The sequence below is a fragment of the Lampris incognitus genome, chromosome 12, assembly GCF_029633865.1.
Source record: "Lampris incognitus isolate fLamInc1 chromosome 12, fLamInc1.hap2, whole genome shotgun sequence".
Lineage (NCBI taxonomy): Eukaryota > Metazoa > Chordata > Actinopteri > Lampriformes > Lampridae > Lampris > Lampris incognitus.
The window spans coordinates 19661112-19680499 of NC_079222.1; the positions used below are offsets into that span (position 1 = coordinate 19661112).

The window sequence follows — 19388 nt, forward strand, 5'->3', positions numbered from 1 at the left end:
TGCAATGTTTGCAGCATAATGAGTCCATATAATGTTCTGGTATCCATGTGAATTGCAATGGTATGTGGAAAGATTGGTTTTGATGCCACTGCAGCAAAATCCATTTCACAACACATTTTTCTTGGAAAAATGTTTTCGTAACTTTGGCCTCATATGACGATGATTAAGAGTGGAAGAATGAAATGAACTCAGGGGTTGTCAAAAGAGAGTAAATCAGTTCAAGTCAATAAATATACAAGAAAACTGTGTTTGATTCTATTTAAACCAGACACATCCTGCGTTGAACTTGAAAAATGGTTTTGCTTCTGTGTCTGCCAAACACCTCTGTCAGTTTATTACCTTAATTTGATTTGCTTTCAATATTACTGCATTATCTAATCTCATATTGACTCTGTAGGTCAGGGTGAACTCAGATCAAGAGCGATTTCTGATTGTCCCTTTTGGGCTCCTATACAGTGAAGTCTCTGCATCCAGTCTGGTGAGAATCTTTAGTTTATTATTTTGTCATTCACTGTCACTTTGCTCCACTCACAAGCCTCTGTAGCCCGACAAATGGTACCGCTGTCTAACACAAACAGGTTGTCATTTGACAGTACACAATCTTTAACACTAGAATGAACGGGATTTCACTCCTACCTAAAACGGCTATAGGCGGTCAAAATGACAGCTGGTTTTTAAACTCTATATTCTGTCAAGATAAATATAAAAAATAAATATCCAATTGAGATATTAACACATTGCGTATGTTAGTATGTCTATTAGGAAACAAGTGACACAAAATTTAACATTTTAACAACTTTAATACTATTTTTCAAACAATTTAAAATGGCTGTTGTCCAACGCCTGTAAATACTGCAGCGCCTCGGTGGTAGCCATGCTGCGTCTGTAACAGCGTCTGTAACCAGACATGTTGGCAATAATCAAAAATCTAGTTTAGACTATAACTCAGCATTGGAGAATGCTAGTGTGTTTCTAGGACAGAGCAATGCACTTTGCGAAGGAAATGATGCGACCAACACACGTCATAAATAGTGACATGACGCGCACGATCACGCACAAATTACGAGCCATTTTTTTGACGCTCATGGTCGTTTTAGGTAGATCTTGTCATGACCTTTATTTTTTGCAGTTTATCGAAAACTCATTTTAATGCAAATATATGCAATTTTAAGAGCATTCAGGCAGTGGCAGCTCTTAATCTTTTTTTTTCCCACAAAGTTATTAAACCTTGAAAATCCAGAACGGCCAAAATGGCGGCCTTGGTCATTCTAGTGTTAATGTATGGTTGAAATATACAGCTTCACAACAATCATGAAACACTTGGCAAGCTTATAAGTGTGGCTGTGAAAACCCTTCTCATTTATCCCACTAGGTGAAGATAAACCTTCAGGGTGAGATCGTGGACAGAGGCAGCACAAACTTGGGGGTAAACCAGGCCGGCTTCACTCTGCATTCTGCCATTTATGCTGCCCGACCTGACATCAAGTGCATTGTACACATACACACACCTGCCGGTGCTGCCGTAAGTTACAGTGTACAGACACACACACACACACACACACACACACACACACACACACACAAACCATGAAATTTCAAACACACACCACACTCTGTTAATGTGTATAATTACACGTTTTAGTCACATAGCCCTGTTTCTTCGATTTTAGGTGTCAGCGATGAAGTGTGGCCTGTTACCTATCTCACCTGAGGCTTTGTCCTTGGGTGAAGTAGCCTACCATGACTACCATGGCATACTGGTGGATGAGGAGGAGAGTATACTTATACAGAGAAACCTGGGGCCTACTAGCAAGGTAAAGAGAAAGAGAGGGAGAGAGAGAAAGAGAGAGAGAGAGAGAGAGTGAGAGTGTGTGGAAAGATTAAACGTACCATAGGAAACACAAATGCTCGCACCTGTGACTCACCTCACAGATGCGGTTATACACTTTCTGCAGTCGTACCACACAGAGGCATACAAACGTGGCTCTTGAGTCAGGTGTCAGACGTGTCGTATTGAGGCCGGTGTAACCGTGCATACACCTCATGAGTGTGGTGTGTGTCTGTCTAATGTGTCATAGTGCTATTTATTTATTTTATTTATTACTGATCACATCCAGCCAACCAGATCACACAGTCATTGCCTACAAACGATGGCCGTGTGATCTGTTTGGCTGGATTTGATCAGTCACTTCCCAGTGTGATGTCACAACTGGGGTCAAGCACAAGAATGATTATGAGGCAAGTGTCACACGTGTGTTTGTGTGAGGGTTTTTGTTTTTCATGGGACTTTTCTCGCATCGTAGTGTGTATGTGTGTGCGTGTGTGTGTGTGTGTGTGTATGCGTGTGTGCATGTGCAAATGCACAAAGGGGGCAGGAAAAGGAACAGAAGACCTTGCTAAACCCACATGCTGTTTTTCCCACCCTTGCAGCATTTTTTATTTTTTATTTCTTCATGTATTGGTTGAGGTGGCATGGTGGCGCAGTGGTTTGTGCAGTCACCTCACAGCAAGAAGGTCCTGGGTTTGAGCCCTGGGGTAGTCCAACCTTGGGGGTCGTCTCGGGACGTCCTCTGTGTGGAGTTTGAATGTTCTCCCCATGTCTGTGTGGGTTTCCTCCGGGGGCTCTGGTTTCCTCCCACAGTCCAAAGACATGTAGGTCAGGTGAATTGGCCGTACTAAGTTGTCCCTAGGTGTGAATGTGTGTGTGTGTGTGTGCGGGGGGGGGGCTGTGATGGCCTAGTGGCCTGTCCATGTTGTCTCCCCGCCTGCCACCCAATGACTGCTGGGGTAGGCTCCAGCATCCCTGTGACCCTGAGAGCAGGATAAGCGGTTTGGATAATGGGTGGATGGATGGATGTATTGTTTGAGCTTCATTTCACCTGGCTCTTTGTAAATGGACAAAACCCTATTTTACAAGTAATTATTGAGAAGGGAAGCATATACTCATTTGTTCATTTTGGTTTTTATACCCCCAAACTATTATTTTTCTCCAAATCCCCCCAGGTGCTAATCCTGAGGAATCATGGTTTGGTGTCTGTTGGAGAGACGGTTGAGGAAGCTTTCTATTACATCCACAATTTGGTCACTGCCTGTGAAATCCAGGTAGGAAAAGCCAAGAGACGGACTAGCTGTGTTTCCATCAATGTATTTTTATGTGTATTTTCAAGCATCAAATTAGAAAAGGTTGCTAGAAACAGTCAGATTCGAAAAAACTTCCTCAATTTCGCAAAAAACATTTCAGGAATCAGGCACTTTATTTGGTACTTGCGTACATGAAGTGAAATATTGTATCCCCAGCCCACAGCAGTACAACATAAAGACAATAACACATATCCAAAAACTAAAAGAACTACAAGAACACATATCCAAACTAACACATATATCCAAACTAACACATATATCCAAACTAACACATATCGAAATTGAACAAAAAACTCACAGTCCAGGAGAACGAACGCCAGCCAGGATGACTGTCGGAACTACCGGTCAGCATGGGCTAGCAGTTAGCTTAGCCTTCCCCGCTTCCGTGCCCTGTCAGGCCACCCTTGGTGTTTCCTCTTCAAGCACAGCTCCGGGCAGGGCCGTGGTCCTTGGGCCCACCGGATGCAGCAGACCAGGCTCCTCCAGCCGATCCAACGCCAGCTCTCCCAGCCGGACACCTTCGACACACCTCCCCGCACGCCACACGACGACACTAAAAACAGTCAACGCTAGGCGAGGCCACCGCCAGACCACCCTCGGTGTTATATTTTTACGCTGTTTTTAGTCCTATTTTTACTCTCGTTTGAGTTGGCTTTTGCCGTTTTTGAAAGATTTAGTGCACTAAATGGGGGATGGAAACACCTTTGCCGAATACATTCTGATGCAGCGAACGTTTAACTCACATGATGGATCAGCTGTTTCTGCTGTCGGCGTCTTCCCGGATATTTCCATAACCTGCCCGTCATTGTCGTATGGCCCTTGCTACGTGCATTAGTGCCATTGCATTTCTGTCTTCCTCTGCGGACAACATAAAACATGGCCAGTTACTAGTTGACATGGAAGAACAATTCCAACTTGCCCAACTGAAGCAAATTCCTGAAGACCTCTCCATTTTCTCTCGTAGATGGCCAACGTGACTGGTTTTGTTTCTGCTTCGCAACCTCTACTTCTTTTACTCTGTTTTTTACAGCCATGCGTAACAGGCATCCAGGTGGCGGTCTATTCCGTTGCCTACCAACACAAGGATCTCCGGTTCGAATCCCCGTATTACCTCCGGCTTGGTCGGGCATCCCTACAGACACAATTGACCGTGTCTGCGGTTGGGAAGCCGGTTGAGGGTATGGTCGCTGCACTAGCGCCTCCTCTGGCCGGTCGAGGCACCTGTTTGAGGGGGAGGGGGAACTGGGGGGAATAGCGGGATCCTCCCACGCACTATGTCCCCCTGGTGAAACTCCTCACTGTCAGGTGAAAAGAAGCGGCAGGCGACTCCACGTGTATCGGAGGAGGCATGAGGTAGTCTGCAGCCCTCCCCGGATCAGCAGAGGGGGGGTGGAGCAGTGATTGGGATGGCTCGGAAGGGTGCAGAGAGAAAAAAAATCTACGCTTTGTGTAGCCTAGTTTATTGGCTCCAAGCCAGCTGGTGGAAACGCTCCTAATTCGCGTTTACATTTTTTCCCCCCTTTTGCGACGTTTCAAAAGTTTGCTGAAAATCGCTCGATAATTAGATGGAAACACAGCTAATGACATACACGCACACACATACACACGCACAGCACATTATGTGATCTGTGTCATTTGTAACTGTCAGTACTGACTGTAAATGTGGACCACCGTGTACTTGTATTTAGATTTTGAATATTGCCCCAATATGTCTGTCTGTGTGTGTGTCATAACTATTATCTTTGTCTCTTGTCTGTGTGTTTGTGTGTGTGTGCGTATGTTTTTTGTTTTTGTTTTTTCCAACGGCCTGTATGCCATGTGTATTTGGTTTGGATATGTTATTGTGTGTCTGTGTGTGTCTTTTTGTCCAATTCTATCCGTGTCTCCTGGATTTGTGTTGGTGTCTGCCGATATCCCCCTAATGATCTCCCCAGGTTCGAACCTTGGCCAGTGCTGGGGGGCCAGACAATCTGGTGATGCTGGATCCAGTGAAGTACAAGTCACGCCCACGAGTCCCTGGGCAAATTGGTGATGGGACCTCTACACAGCCCAAGTGGCAGGTCGGGGAGCAGGAGTTTGAGGCTCTGATGAGAATGCTGGACAACCTGGTAGGAATAATGTATCTGTGTACACCTAAGGATGCTAGTTATTTAGTAGTTCCCTTTTCCCCTCCCTATTAAAAGGGAAATGTTGGCATCTGGGTATCGTAGCGGTCTATTTCGTTACCTACCAACACAGGGATCACCGGGTTGAATCCCCATGTTACCTCTGGCTTGATCGAGTGTCCCTACAGACACAATTGGCCTTGTCTGTGGGTGGGAAGCTGGATGTGGGTATTTGTCCCGGTCGCTGCACTAGCGCCTCCTCTGGTTGGTCAGGCACCTATGGGGGGGGGGGGACTGTATGGGGAATAGTGTGATCCTCCCACGCGCTACGTCCCCATGGTGAAACTCCTCACTGTCAGGTGAAAAGCGGCTGGCGACGCCACATGTATCAGAGGAAGCATGTGGTCTCCTGCAGTCCTCCCCGGCTCGGCCGAGGGGATGGAGCAATGACCAGGACGGCATGGAAGAGTGGGGTGATTGGCCGGGTGCAATTTGGGAGGAAAAGGGGAAAAATAAAAAAACAACGGGGGGGGGGGGGGGCGATGAACAAATATAGAATATTCAAGTCTGTTGTAGAAAACAATGTTGTACAATAATTGTAGATATACTGAAAATATATTTCATGAATGATTGAAACAGTAATGCAGAATTACATTTTTGCTCTGAAATAGTGTGCTCCACGTTTCAGTTAAAGCTAAAAGAACTGTATGGTTGTGGTTACATTTGTGTTTATGTAGCCTTTGGCCATCCAAACAATCCTGTTGTTTCGACCCTAGGGCTACAGGACGGGTTATCCCTATCGCTGCCCCGCACTGCGTGACAAAGCTAAAAAGTACAGTGATGTTGAGATTGCTCCCTCCGCCCATGGTGGCTATTCCTATGGGGATGACAGTGACTCAGGTGCTCGCTCCCCGCTGAAACACAGCTTCCAGCGTGGCCAGCGTGACAAGACCCGCTGGCTCAATGCCAGCGGTCGGCCCGACGAGCCCTACGAAGATGGGCCAGATGGCAGCAGCCCCAAGTTGAAGACTAAGGTGTGGACGAACATAACACACGATCACGTCAAACCCTTGCTGCAGTCTCTCTCGTCCGGTGTCTGCGTGCCAAGCTGTATTACCAACTGCTTGGTCTGTGCCTACCTTATTGATCATAGTATAGACTTTTACAGCTACTTTGGTCTTGGAAACGGGTAAGTGGGTTGGCATCCTGAGGTTCTGGGTGCAACAAATTTCCTTGGTCTCACTTTGACACGTTTTCTTTTTTTCCCTCTCTGAATATAACATACCATATAGCAATTTTATTTTCCTTTATTTATTAGTGGGGGCACAGTGGCATAGTGGTTAGTGTGGTTGCCTCACAGCAAGAAGGTCCTGGGTTCGAACCTCGGGGTTGTCCATCGTTGGGGCTCATCCCAGGTCGTCCAGTGTGTGGAGTTTGCATGTTCTCCCCGTGTCTGCGTGGGTTTCCTCTGGGTGCTCCAGCTTCCTCCCACAGTCCAAAGACATGTAGGTCAGGTGAATCGGCCATACTAAATTGTCCCAGGTGTGAATGAGTGTGTGTGTGTGTGTGTGTGTGTGTGTGTGTGTGTGTGTGTGTGTGTGTCTCGGCCCTGTGATGGCCTGGCGGCCTGTCCAGGGTGTCTCCCCGCCTGCCGCCCAATGACTGCTGGGATAGGCTCCAGCTTCCCCGCGACCCTGAGAGCAGGATAAGCGGTTTGGCTAATGGATGGATGGATTATTTATTAGTCTTATCATGATTTCTCAAGATAGTTTGAATTACAAGTCCTTGGACAACTAAAGATAGATTTCTCCATGTTCCCCTCTCTCAAAAGGCTCTGATCACTGCAGTCCCCCCCCCCCACAGGCGGTTTGTCTTAAATAGTCATCTCTGCTCTGTTGCTTGCATTCCAGTTGAGCAGTGATCATCTGTGGATTATGGTCTAACCCTTCTTTAGCTGTCTTTTCCCTACTGGTCTCCTAACGCTTCAGGATGCCAGGCCAGCTGCCCAGCGCATGCCCTGTTGCATGAGTAGCAGTGATATGCAACTTTGTTGTTGTTGTCGTTATTGTTGTTGTTGTTTTTTTCCCAGAGGAGGGAGCAGCAGGGGTGTGTGGCATGGCCCCCAAGTGGGCAGTTGTATGTGGCAACGCATGATTATGTTGTTGCTAACCACACTACTGCTTTACAGACTCACCCCTCGCCAAATACACACACACACACCCCTTGTTTTATGTCTGTCGTCAGTGCATTGTGAAGGTCAGCAACTGTATTGCATTCACAGAAAACGACTCAGAGATACGGCACATACAATGACAGGAAACCAGAATTGTAAAAACCAGGTCCAGAATTAAATGTCCAAACTGTGTATTGGCTCCAACCATGTTACTAAACCAGCTGATTTCATTAGCTAGTTTTCCCTACCTAGTTGAGGAGTGGTGTTGACTAGAATCTGCTGGTTTAGTGCATGAGTGGAGTTAATACATGGTTTGGACTTTTACTGTCTGGACCTGGTTTTTACAACTCTGCAGGAAACATAAAGATTATATGATGCAAATTCTCCCTTAAGCTGCCTAAGGACTTGAGTGGCTTGTGTGTTTGGTGAAAGGTGGCATGTTTCTAATAAGTACTATATAGTTACATACTAATGCGAGATGAATTATAGTTATTGGATAATATGATGCTCCTGTATGTATCATACAAGAGGGCACTGCAGATCAACCTTCGGTAGGAAATTATCTTTCCAGAAGAGTCATGCAGCCTACATTGTTGACTCTTTTTGTCCCCCTCCTCATCACCTGCAACTGCAGTTGTATATTTAAGTTGTCTATATAGTTTTCTCAATTTTTATTCATTACAGTTTGACTCTGAAAATGATTTTCTAACCTCTCAAGGTGTACACCTGCATGAGTGGACTTGTCTAAAACAAGAAAGAAAAAAAAAGACAAATGAAATTTGACCTGTGTTTTGAATCAATTATCTCCTGTTGGGAAAGTAGGAAATGTTGTGTTGTGAGACTCTTTCTCAGTGAGTATATTGCGTCTACATGTTCATCCCATACTCAGCCAACCCAACCCAACAACTTCCATCCAGAATACCCTTCTCATTTAGCCCTTGGTTTGGCACTTAGCAGCCCAGCTTCAAATATATATACAGGAATGAAACCATGAGCTTACGCTCTTCACAGCCTATGACATACTTGGTTTAAGAATGAAAAAAAAATTGCATGAAAGCTGAAGATTTTTTTTTTTAATATATATTCACCTGCTGCTCATTCAGTTGCATTTGTGTGCAAAAACGGGTAACAATTTTCTTTTCTCAAGTCAGATGCTGAGCATTACCAAGTTATTGTTATTGAAAGTAGTTGTCAGATGAGGGGAATTAATATTACTTGCCTCCTGTGAGCTAGATGTTGTTTTGTTGTCAGATTACACAGAACATGTTAATTTGACAAGATGTTGAAAGGTTTTGTCATCTGAAGGAAAGATTTTTTTTTTGTTTTTTGGCGTGTCCCGTCCAAGGTGGGCGAGAGAGCGAGACACTTTGGATGTGTTTTTCTCTTTTATCTCTGTCGTTCTTTTTGTTGATGTGTGTATTAGCCTGGGAAATGACTTTGGTGATGCCAGCTCACCCCTCACTGCCACTCGCTTCGTAAGCCAGCCTCATCGTCTCGCCAAACCATCCATCCAACCCCCACGCTCCCTCACCTCCTCCTACCCTACCCCTTAAACCCTCTGTCCCCTCCTCAATTACTTTAGGCTTCATTCTGTGATGTTTTGATCTCTAGTGTGCTTTTTGGTTATTTTTTTCTGGTTTTGGATTCAAAAAGTACATCAATGATGATGAAAATGGTAATACTGTAAGAATTTTATTAGGTGGGTCTGGTAGTAGTCACATACTAAGGCCATTGGAAGGAGATGCCTTTGTTTAGGGATCATACAAACCTGATAATGAACATATGGGTCTTTAATTAGTCTTGAGGGTAAATCAGACATGCTACTTGGACTTCAGTCTTGAATCACCATTTCGATGGTAAATGATACAGTCAAGATCATGTTGGCTCAGTAATAGAGCAGCTTCTTAGTAAGAAGGGTTTACGTACGTTCTACGTAGTTATGAAACCCTCCCATCTTGTTTCAAAGCTGCATCATCATTGGTCCACTGCATTCAGGTCCTGTTTCCATTCAGTCCTTTTTAAAACTCATCAAAAATTTAATTCATTTCAGTTTGACAAGCATGTTCCTTATTGTATTGTAAAGCCTGCGTAGTAGTTTGTCTTATGTATATTTTTGTGCTTGGGTATTCATGTTATTTTATAGACCCGATTTTCAGTTGATTTTTTAACACTTTTTGTGGTGTTTACAGTGGACAAAGGAAGATGGGCTCCGCCAGGCTGCAGTAGCCAATCAGTTCATTCCATTGAACACTAACCCCAAAGAAGTCCTGGAGATGAGGAATAAGGTAAAGTAGTTCTCTTTTTTTCACTCACTTAGCACTGTGCGATATGACTAAAATCTCATATCCCGATATTGGTAATTTCATATCCCAATAACGATACATAAGTCAAGTCAAGTTTATTTGTATAAACCAAGCACATTTTCTATAAATCCAATGAGTAAATCGTTTCTCTGCAAACGTCCAGCAGACAAACATCGGGGTCACTAGTGTGGAAGTTGGGAGAGAACATAGATGAATAGCTTCTCTCTTTGACCACACCAGCACATGTGTCGTTTGTTATTTTTTTACCCACCCCGCCTCCACAAACATGATGCTGTGTTACCATTGCTACACCCTGAGCTTTTAAAGTGAACACGCCAACTTAATACAAACAACAGGCTATGGTGAAACATGTCCGTAAGTCCACTACAGTAGAAACAATAAAAATGAATGTAATTCCCCGACTCTTATATGTTGGTATGGCTGCAGCCAGCAGTCATACAAACATGCACCCTGGTTCTGCTGAATGACAGAAGCTAAGCAGGTATGGGCTTGGTTAGTACTTGGATGGGAGACCTTCTGTGAATTTCCTCATGTGCATAGACACACTTGGCCGATAAAGCTTATTCTGATTAGGCAAGGTGGTTTTAATGTTTTGGCTGATAGTGTATATGTTTAGAATTTTTTTTTTTTAGGTATTTACAAACTAGGGCTTATTTTAATAATGAGAAAACCTATAGAGAAATGTGATACCAACCTAACTGACATTTATTGACATGTATAAAAAGATGGATGACAGGAAACTTGTTTCAACATTATACTCAAGTATTCAATCCATTAATAAAAATTTAACAAATAAGGTTAGATTAAAATGGGACAAATAATCTGGACTTGTTATTTCAGAGGAAGACTGGTTGAATGTGTGTTCTGTACAGTCTGCTTCCACTAGTTCGGGACTTTGGAGAGAATTCTGTTGGTAGAATTTGACTAGCTATTTTATAATCCCCAAGTTATTATGTGTAGACAGGTGAGATGTGAAAGGGTGGGGAAGGGGTCTGTGTGAAGGAAATCTGGAGAACAGCTGGCAGATCATTTCCATATATTTTGGAGCTGCCCAGCCATTCGGTCATACTGGCAGAAGGTAATACGGGCAATACAGAATATTTTTGGTGATGGAATTGACTGTTCTTTCGCTACAATATATTAAGGCAATATTGTAGCTCATTTATTGGTTCATGACAAATATCTATTAAAGATATTATTAATAGCCAGCAAGAAATGTTTTACAGACTGAACCTCCAACAAAGACTGAGTGGATAGTATTGTGACTAATATTCAAATTATTATAAAATCTAAGGGTTGGTATTTCTTGGAATACTGGGAAAATTTGATTGTATTTGTGACCTCTTGGGATTATTACTGACCCATTACTGTATGTACTGACATATATTTTCATCAGTACAACGCCTGTATTAATACATAGGTGACTATGTATGGTTTGTTGTATTTCTATGCTTCTTTATAAAAGAAAGGTCAAGACCTAAAAAAAATAAAAACATTCACACTGAGCTGAAATGAAACTTACATGCATAAATTAGGTAAACAAATAAACTTAGTTCTGGGTTTACCCTAGGGTCTCCTCCCATACATTTTGGTTACATTTTGCCAAAGATGACATGTCCAAGGTGCTTATGATACAGGTTATGATACAGGATACAGGGAGCTGATTTGCTGAAGCGCAGGGACATGCTTCTCCAAAGAGGGGGGTAGTGTAACGACCATGGATGACTAGACTAGCCAGCCCTTGGCTAACAGGTCGGACCTTTTAATTGACTGGTTAGCACAGTTGCCTGTGGTCCGGGCTATCCGGGTTCGTTTCCCAACTGCAATGGAATCCCGGACAAGCCCCCAAAATGTAACCCTTTCACCATCGACTCATATTGAGTTAATTACTGGATAACATGGCAGATAATTCTGGCATGATACGGGTAACCATTACAAATTTACTGGTCCAAAGGAATTGGCAATATAGCATTAAATGCCACAATACCCTGGCTTGAATTAATATTCACAACAACCACCATAAATCAGACAGATGCTCATAATACGCATAATATGAAACAATGAGACATTTTTCTATTGTCACACAATACATATCGCACAGCCCTACACTCACTCTACTACTACTACTTTCGGCTGCTCCCGTTAGGGGTCGCCACAGCGGATCATCCGCCCTACACTCACTCATATTTTGCTATTTTAATCTTGATGACATGGTAATGCACATTTCTCCTAACCCTTTTTCCGGTCTGTGTAAACCTGAGATTATCCTATTTTGTGCAATTTGCAATCTAACCAACTACACCTTCCCAACGAGGCAGTTTCAATTACAGTTGTCTGTGTGCTGTACCTCTTAACACTACCTTTCCTGTTTGTAGATCCGAGAGCAAAACCTACAGGATATAAAGACAGCAGGTCCCCAATCTCAGGTTCTGTGTGCTGGTAGCATGGTGGAACGTTCCTACGGCCAGGTCAGTCCACACCCTCCACTATAACCATAAGCTAATGATATATATCTCATGCAGCTGATTATTTTTCTCCTTGGAGGATTTTTTTTTTAGAATTAAGTTTCACTCTGGTTTCGTTGGATCTTTAACTTTCAAGTAGTCTGACAAATTAAATGAAAACAAAGTGTTTCATGATTTTTTTTTGTTTTGCCCCAGCACTGGAATCGCCTCTTAAACGAATTAAGCAATGTGTTAATTGTTAAAGTGAAGTTACCCTGGACAATGACCACCGTTGTGATCTTTATAATAGATTGCCTTTACAATAAATCCATTGTAATCTGATCCTACAGTCGATCAGTTTCGAAAGGGGTAACTTCACAGGAGAAAAAAAATGTCCGCCATTTTGCGTCTCAGACAGTGGGGTGAGTTTAACTGTGACATTATTCTTTGACCACAGAGAGTGTCACTCTTGGAGGTGAGTAGTTTGTTGGAAGAGTAACTTCATGCTACCCTCACTGCGTCCCAGCTCAGGTTGTGTACATCTCCTTGCTGTGTGCATTTTTTTTTCTTTTGTATTTTGCCATTCTTTTCTTTTTATTAAAATTCAGATTTGTCTCAGCACATGTCGACTAATCATTTTAGGTTTCATCAAAATACAGTTTAATTCAAAAAAATACACTTCACCTAAGTCTTTTGTTGGCATAAATTTCTCTCAAACTTATATGGCTCTCTGTAGCCCTGTTTTGGATAGGCACAAATCACTTTGTGGGTGATACTCCCATGGAAATGTATTGACAGCTTCCTGGAAAACTTGTTTCCCTCACTTTGCAGCACTTTTTGATTGGGTTGGTCAAGCTTTCCCTGCCGAAATTTACAAGTTTGATGACCTTTTTGAAATCCTTGAATCCTTTTCTTTTTACCTGAGTGAAATATATATTTTTAATAAAGTATAAATTCACCTTTGTGTGGGTTTTCCGAGTCTACTTTCAAATGCACCTGTCATTATGGACACGCTTCCTCTTCTACCCCTCTTTTTCTGAAACCTGTTGGAAGAACAGCAGACACGTTCATCCCCATAGAGAAGGCCTTTTCTTTTTTTATTTCCCTTTGTCCTTTTTAAAGGAGAAATATTTTTATTTCGTAAAGTAGGCTGTCCATATTGATAATGAACAAGTTAGCTGAGGTTAATGTTCGCCTGGTGCATAAAAAAAGGCCTAGAAGAATAACCGGGGGTGTCCATATTAACAGATGCACTAGTAACCAGTTTTCATGTTTAAGCTCCATATGGTATAATTCTTTAGGCCCTGTTGATGTATAAAAGCAATGCATTATTCTGTTGTTTGATTTATAACTTTCCCTCAGTCACTCTCACACCGGGGTTACTATACAGGTCTGAAAAGCCTAGAAGAGAAGCGGAAAAAAAGTTGTTGATCAGTTCTTGATCTTGTGACTTTTAAAGGTGGCATGATGGCCCAGTGATTAGTGCTGCCGCCTCACAGCAAGAAGTTCCTGGGTTCGAACCCCGGGGTTGTCCAACCTTGGGGGTCATCTCAGGTCGTCCCCTGTGTGGAGTTTGCATGTTCTCCCCGTGTCTGCGGTGGGTTTTCTCCAGGAGCTCCGGTTTCCCCCACCATCAAAAAGACATGCATGTTAGGGTTAATACTCCTGTCTGTGCCCCTGACCGAGGCATGGCAAGACGAACTGGAGTTGGTCCCCGGGCGCTGCATGGTGGCTGCCCACTGCTCCTAGCTACACAGCTAGGATGGGTTGAATGCAGACCAGAATTTCCCTACGGGGATCATTAAAGTATATCAAAATCAAAATCAAAGAAATTAAAAAAAAATGCAGTTGAAAGTAGCCACACAAAGGTGAGATCTTTATACTTTATTGCAAATATCTTCAAACACTATGTTTCACTTGAGCAACAAAAAAGGGTTCAAGGATTTCAGAAAACTCTCAGACCCTTATCAGGGTCGGGAAACCTTGCTCAACCCAAGTCGAAAGTGCTGCAAAGTGCGCAAAACAAGTTTTTTTTATGAAATTGTCTTATATTTTAGTGGGACTAGCACCCATGCAGTAGTTTGCACTAGTCCAAAACGGGGCTAGACTGTATGATGATATGACCTTTGTTTGCGCTGTAATGTTTTTATAGCCTCAACTGCAAACTGATAAAAGACTTGGGATTTCTTGGGGTTTGCCTTTTCAATTTTTGCATGTTCTGCCATTACATCCCTCAAGTGATCTTGGAGTCTCTTTTTTTTTTTTGTACCCGTGGTACTCAGACATGGACTACTGCATGGACAAGCAGTCTACTTTCGTTTGTGGGTAGGGCATGGGCAATTACAGAGTGAACTACTAAATGTTGTTTTAATCAGGCTGTTTCAGGAGAAGGGCTCATAAAACTAATTTTAGATTTTCATTATCATAAACCAGATGAAGCACTAATAGATTACTCTTCTGTAGAGCCCGGCCGATAAATGGGCATGCCGACGTGAGCTCATTGCAGATAGATTGGTATTTGTGTTTATAACGGCTGATAAATGACAATGAAAAAAGAAACGGGGAGACAGAAGATTGTCATTGTGTAGTTTGCAGCTCCACTGTTGGCAACACATGTGTTTGGAATGCCACAAATAAAACAATCAGCTGACCCAATCAGAGTCGAACAGAGTAGGCTGCGGTGGTTAGTTTTAAGTTGGATATTTGACAGACACTCTGGATCCAGCTGCTTCCGCTGTAGTTAAGAGCGAGCGCTTGGAAGTCAGCTCACCATCCTCAAGGCTCAGCGTTTTCGGTTTTTACCGATTTTCACCGAAAAATACCCCGCTTTTTTTTTTTAAAAGGAGCAGATCGGTTTAAACTGATTTTCACCCGGATTTTATGGTTCCACGCATCCAAAAGTTGTTCCTCTTCGTGTGAGGTTATGTAACAGTTTCCTCTTGTGGCGAAATTCTGCATGCTGGATGGCTTTGAAAAATAAAAACCGAAAACGCTGAGCATTGACCGTCCTCTTACTGCCAACACTGGCTAAAACTGAGTAAAAAGATGCCACAGTATCCAGAGTGAATGTCCATTGAATATCCAACGTAAAACTAACTTCACCGCAATGCAGAGTAGCCCATGACCGAGGTCATCTGTGTTCATGGTAATTTGATAATTGTCATGTGAAATACCTTACTTAAATAATAATAAATGCCCCTGATCATGTCTTCCCTTTAGCCTGACAACATTCATGTCAGCCATACCTGGTTTTGCTGCAGTAATGTGATAGCCAATACCGTCAGTCAAACATCAAAATTATGTTTAACATTACAGTAGTTGAGTGGTGTACGCTAAGCTGTTGACAGACTTGTTTGTAGGTTTATTTATGAAACAGTGTGGCAGTTCTAGTGAGTAAACAAATAACGGTCCTGTTATTTGTCCCTCATCACTTCTAAAAATCCTCTGGCAACATCACTTACAGCGGCTTATAACTTTGTCCATTACTAAATTATTATCGGTCAGGCTCTACTCTGCTGTTGAACTTGGGTGCGTTGAACCCAATAGCACCCTCTGTGTAGATAGTATGCTACTGCAATGCATGATCCTGAAGATTTGTTTTATTGCTGCCATACTCCATAGCTCCTTGCAACACCGTTCCTATTTGCATGTACTTGCAGTGTTCCTCTATAAGTTTTCAAGGTAGTCTATGTCCATGAGAGTGTGTGTGTGTGCCTAACATGTGCATGAATGTATGCCTGTAAGATGGAGCTAATTTAAAAGAAAGAGTGTTTAAGAGCTGGGTTTTGCCCCCCTCACTGGGTTTACTATTGCAGGATGCCCCTCTGTCTGACTGTACGGACACTATTGATGGCTTCGATGTGTCTGATGGGTTCTATAGTCCTGCTAAGTCTATTAGAAAGGTACTTACTACTCCAGTCACAATGACCTCTCACCCTATATTTTACATTAGCCCCCTGTCCCTGTACTAGGTACTGTAGATCTGGGTCTCTGTGGATGAAATGCCTGTGACTATGACTGCTTAGCTGACATTAGTTGGCCTTTTTAGTGAGACTGACGTTTATGTGGATATGATGTAGGGGGGCCATGGTTTACATGATTTTATCTGTTCCACATCCCTGTGAACAGGGTTCGACCACTTATGATTTGGTGTAATCAGTATAGGTCAAGCCAGAGTGATTTTTTCCCTACAAGAAGCCTTATGATAGATGCTACTCTGATTTCTTGTGGTATCTTTTGCTAGTATGGGCTAGTCGGCTGAAGAAATATTCATTTCTTATTTTTGCAGTTTGAAGTGAAAGTGACAAAGGCAGGTTTAGGATCCAGATTGCGTTTTTGTGCAATGCATGTTCTTTGGACTGTCATGTAAAATAAAACTGAGTGAAATATTAAGTGCAAACTCATCTTTAATTTTTCTGACTTGAAGCATGCAGCTATTGCTGTCAGCTTACTTAACTGATGGCATTTGCTTTATTTCACTGTTTTTCTGACTATACACTGTTGGTTTTCACTGGTTGTCGCAAACTGCCAAAATTGTTAACTCTCGTGTAAACATTTGTCTGCGTCATAGAAGGAAAATGTGTTTCTCTTATGTAATCAAGAATCAAAGATGACATATTACTCTTCAGAAAGATGATTGGGTTATATGTGTGTACTGTGTGTACATTGATTTATAGAAACAGTCTTGGGTCTGACATGTGCGCTGAACTTAACACATTTATTAAGTCATGATACTGCTGTTTGTACTCAGTGTGATCATCGGTTATGTCAATAATGAACAGTCTGTTATCCAATGAAACCAGCTATGCTTTACATAGTAGAGTATGAATTGTTCTCATTCCAAGCTTATGACACTGCAGAGACTTGTTTTATCTGAGAATATTGCATGTAAACTCTGGAATTACCTGTGAAACTCAGGAATCTGTGTCCTTCATATATTTGTCCTGAAGGGGGAGCTGATCACGGCATCCAAGGCCATCATTGAGAAGGAGTACCAGCCGAAGGTTATTGTCAGCAAGCAGGGTCCCAACCCCTTTACTAAGCTCACTGACCAAGAGCTGGAGGAGTACCGCAAGGAGGTGGAGCTGAAACAGAAGGGGCCTGAAGGTAAAGGAGGGACGTTGGACTGAATGATGAGCTGAAGCTGCCTGGTTGTAAGGGTGCTATTCAGTTCTACAGTTGTGGTGAGCTTCTAGAATAAGGACATTTTGGATCAGCTGCTGTGGCCAGTTAAACAGTGTAGTTTATTTTCTGCTCGTCCTACAGTAGATGGGCTACCACCAATCAAAGAAAAAAAACAAACAAACAAACAAAAAACTCCCCATTACAAATAGGGGGGAAGGGGCAAGAAGAGGATGCCAGTTAAAAAAGTAGCTGGCTACCTGTCAAAGTCCAGTTAGCTTTGACAAACTTAAGTAGCAACATCAAGAATTCACCAGCATGGAGCCAGAGGTAATGTCCACCCTGTGTATAAGGTAACATAATGTTATTCAGATTCATGCAGATGGAAGGAAAGGCTCACAGAGGGCAAAAACTATCATCTTAATTTACCATCTGTTGTCCCTTTTTTATTGAAGAAATGGGCAATTTTCTTATTTGTAGTGGACAGGTACAGCCATTCCCTATAATCTTATACTTTATCAAGGCATTTTTTTCACTTAGTTTTTATTTCAATTTTAACAACTTACGCAGCCAAATTCACAAATTAATCAGTTTTTTTTCTTCATTTTTTCAGCTGTCCCTATATGGTTTACAGTTAATTTAACAAAAGTAAATTAAAAAAAGAAAAAAAAAACTTTATTTCAGCTTGAAGTGTTATTTGTAATGGAAGTATAAATTAAACATATGAATAATTTAAAAAAGAAAAGAAAAAGGAAGGCTCTTCTAATAACATTTTGAGGAAAAATTATAAAATTAAAAAAAATATTATTTTACTGATGAAGTCTGGCAGAACCAAAGCATATAGTATCAGAGCAAAGTGACTAAAGAGAAAAAGAATTGAGCATGTAAATTTGTGTATATATTTTTGTAGTTTTAGTTTTAATGCCAGCAATCTAAATTGGCATAAATTGTAATGCATCAATAAATGAATGGAACTATTCCTTTCTTTTACTTTTATTTCTCAGTTCCATATTTTGAATTTGAAAACCATTACTGGGTTATGCCTGAGAGTCTTGTGAATATGTTTAAGTAAAAGGCAATCCTTTCCTTGGTGTTGTTATAACAGTTATAATTAGAGAGAATACTCACTTGTGTGCTGTCAGAGTCATGCAAAGATTTATGCCAAATATGGCTGCCAGACTATTATGCTGTCTCTGTTCCACACACTCACTCTCTTTCAAACACACATGCACTGCCACTCGCAGTACAGGGACAGGAGGAGAAGCAGGAATCCACCCAGTTCCCTGAGCCTGAGGAAGTCTCAAGAGGTTATGACTGTACCAACACACCTGCACAGTCTACCAGTACACCACAAATTCAGGGGATTACCTCCACCTCTGAGAAAATGATCTCGCCAGTTGCTGCTGCAGGTCCTGCACAGGTCTCGTCTTCACTTTGCCTCGCTAGTGAGGCTGAACATGTCCAAGAGGAGACTGAGACTCATGAGATTTTACAAGACACAAGTCTGTCAGCTCCCGATTCCCCCCATAAGGAGTTTCACTGTGCTGTGCTACGAGCTCTCAGCAAGGAGAAGATGGTGGTAGAGGCAGCCAAGGCAGACCAGGATCCAGGTACACCAGACGAAGCAGAGTCCTGCTCGGCTCTGTTCCTCTGCTTAAACTCCTCGCTGCCTCAGCCCCCGACCTATTGCTGTGCATACTCCTGCAATGGGAGTCTGGGATCCCTGCCTGTGGTGTCCTCTCCTTCCTCTGAGGGTCTGGAGTTTGCTGACATGTAGTTTCACCATCTGCAACCCTCCCCCCCTCCCCCATCTGCAGTTGAATCTCCAAAGTCTTTGATTGATTATCCTTCATTGCCTCTCACTGATTTCCCATCAAAAATGCAGTGGAGGAGAAAATCTGAGGTCCCTCTCATGATTGGATTGGGAAGCTAACGAGAGAGGATGATAAAGGAGGAGTAAAGAAATTGTATTTTGAGATTCAAACACATCCCCTCTTCCAGCGTGCCCACTCCATAAATCTGAAATCTCTATCAGTACAATTAAGACAGCCGAGTCTTAATTGTTCCGACTGTTAAAGGA

At 42.5% G+C, this 19388-nt stretch overlaps 1 protein-coding gene across 3 annotated transcripts in view; it reads left to right on the forward strand.

Annotated features, from left to right (window-relative positions):
* Positions 1–19388, forward strand: part of add1 (adducin 1 (alpha)) — a 55258-nt gene that overhangs the window by 26790 nt on the left and 9080 nt on the right. For all 3 annotated transcript variants that reach the window (XM_056290212.1, XM_056290213.1, XM_056290214.1), the window contains exons 5-13: positions 398–478; positions 1373–1522; positions 1671–1814; positions 3004–3102; positions 5076–5249; positions 6023–6280; positions 9609–9704; positions 12119–12211; positions 17137–17293. In XM_056290212.1, the coding sequence (XP_056146187.1) occupies positions 398–478; positions 1373–1522; positions 1671–1814; positions 3004–3102; positions 5076–5249; positions 6023–6280; positions 9609–9704; positions 12119–12211; positions 17137–17293 (1252 nt within the window). The remainder of the gene's footprint in view (positions 1–397; positions 479–1372; positions 1523–1670; positions 1815–3003; positions 3103–5075; positions 5250–6022; positions 6281–9608; positions 9705–12118; positions 12212–17136; positions 17294–19388) is intronic.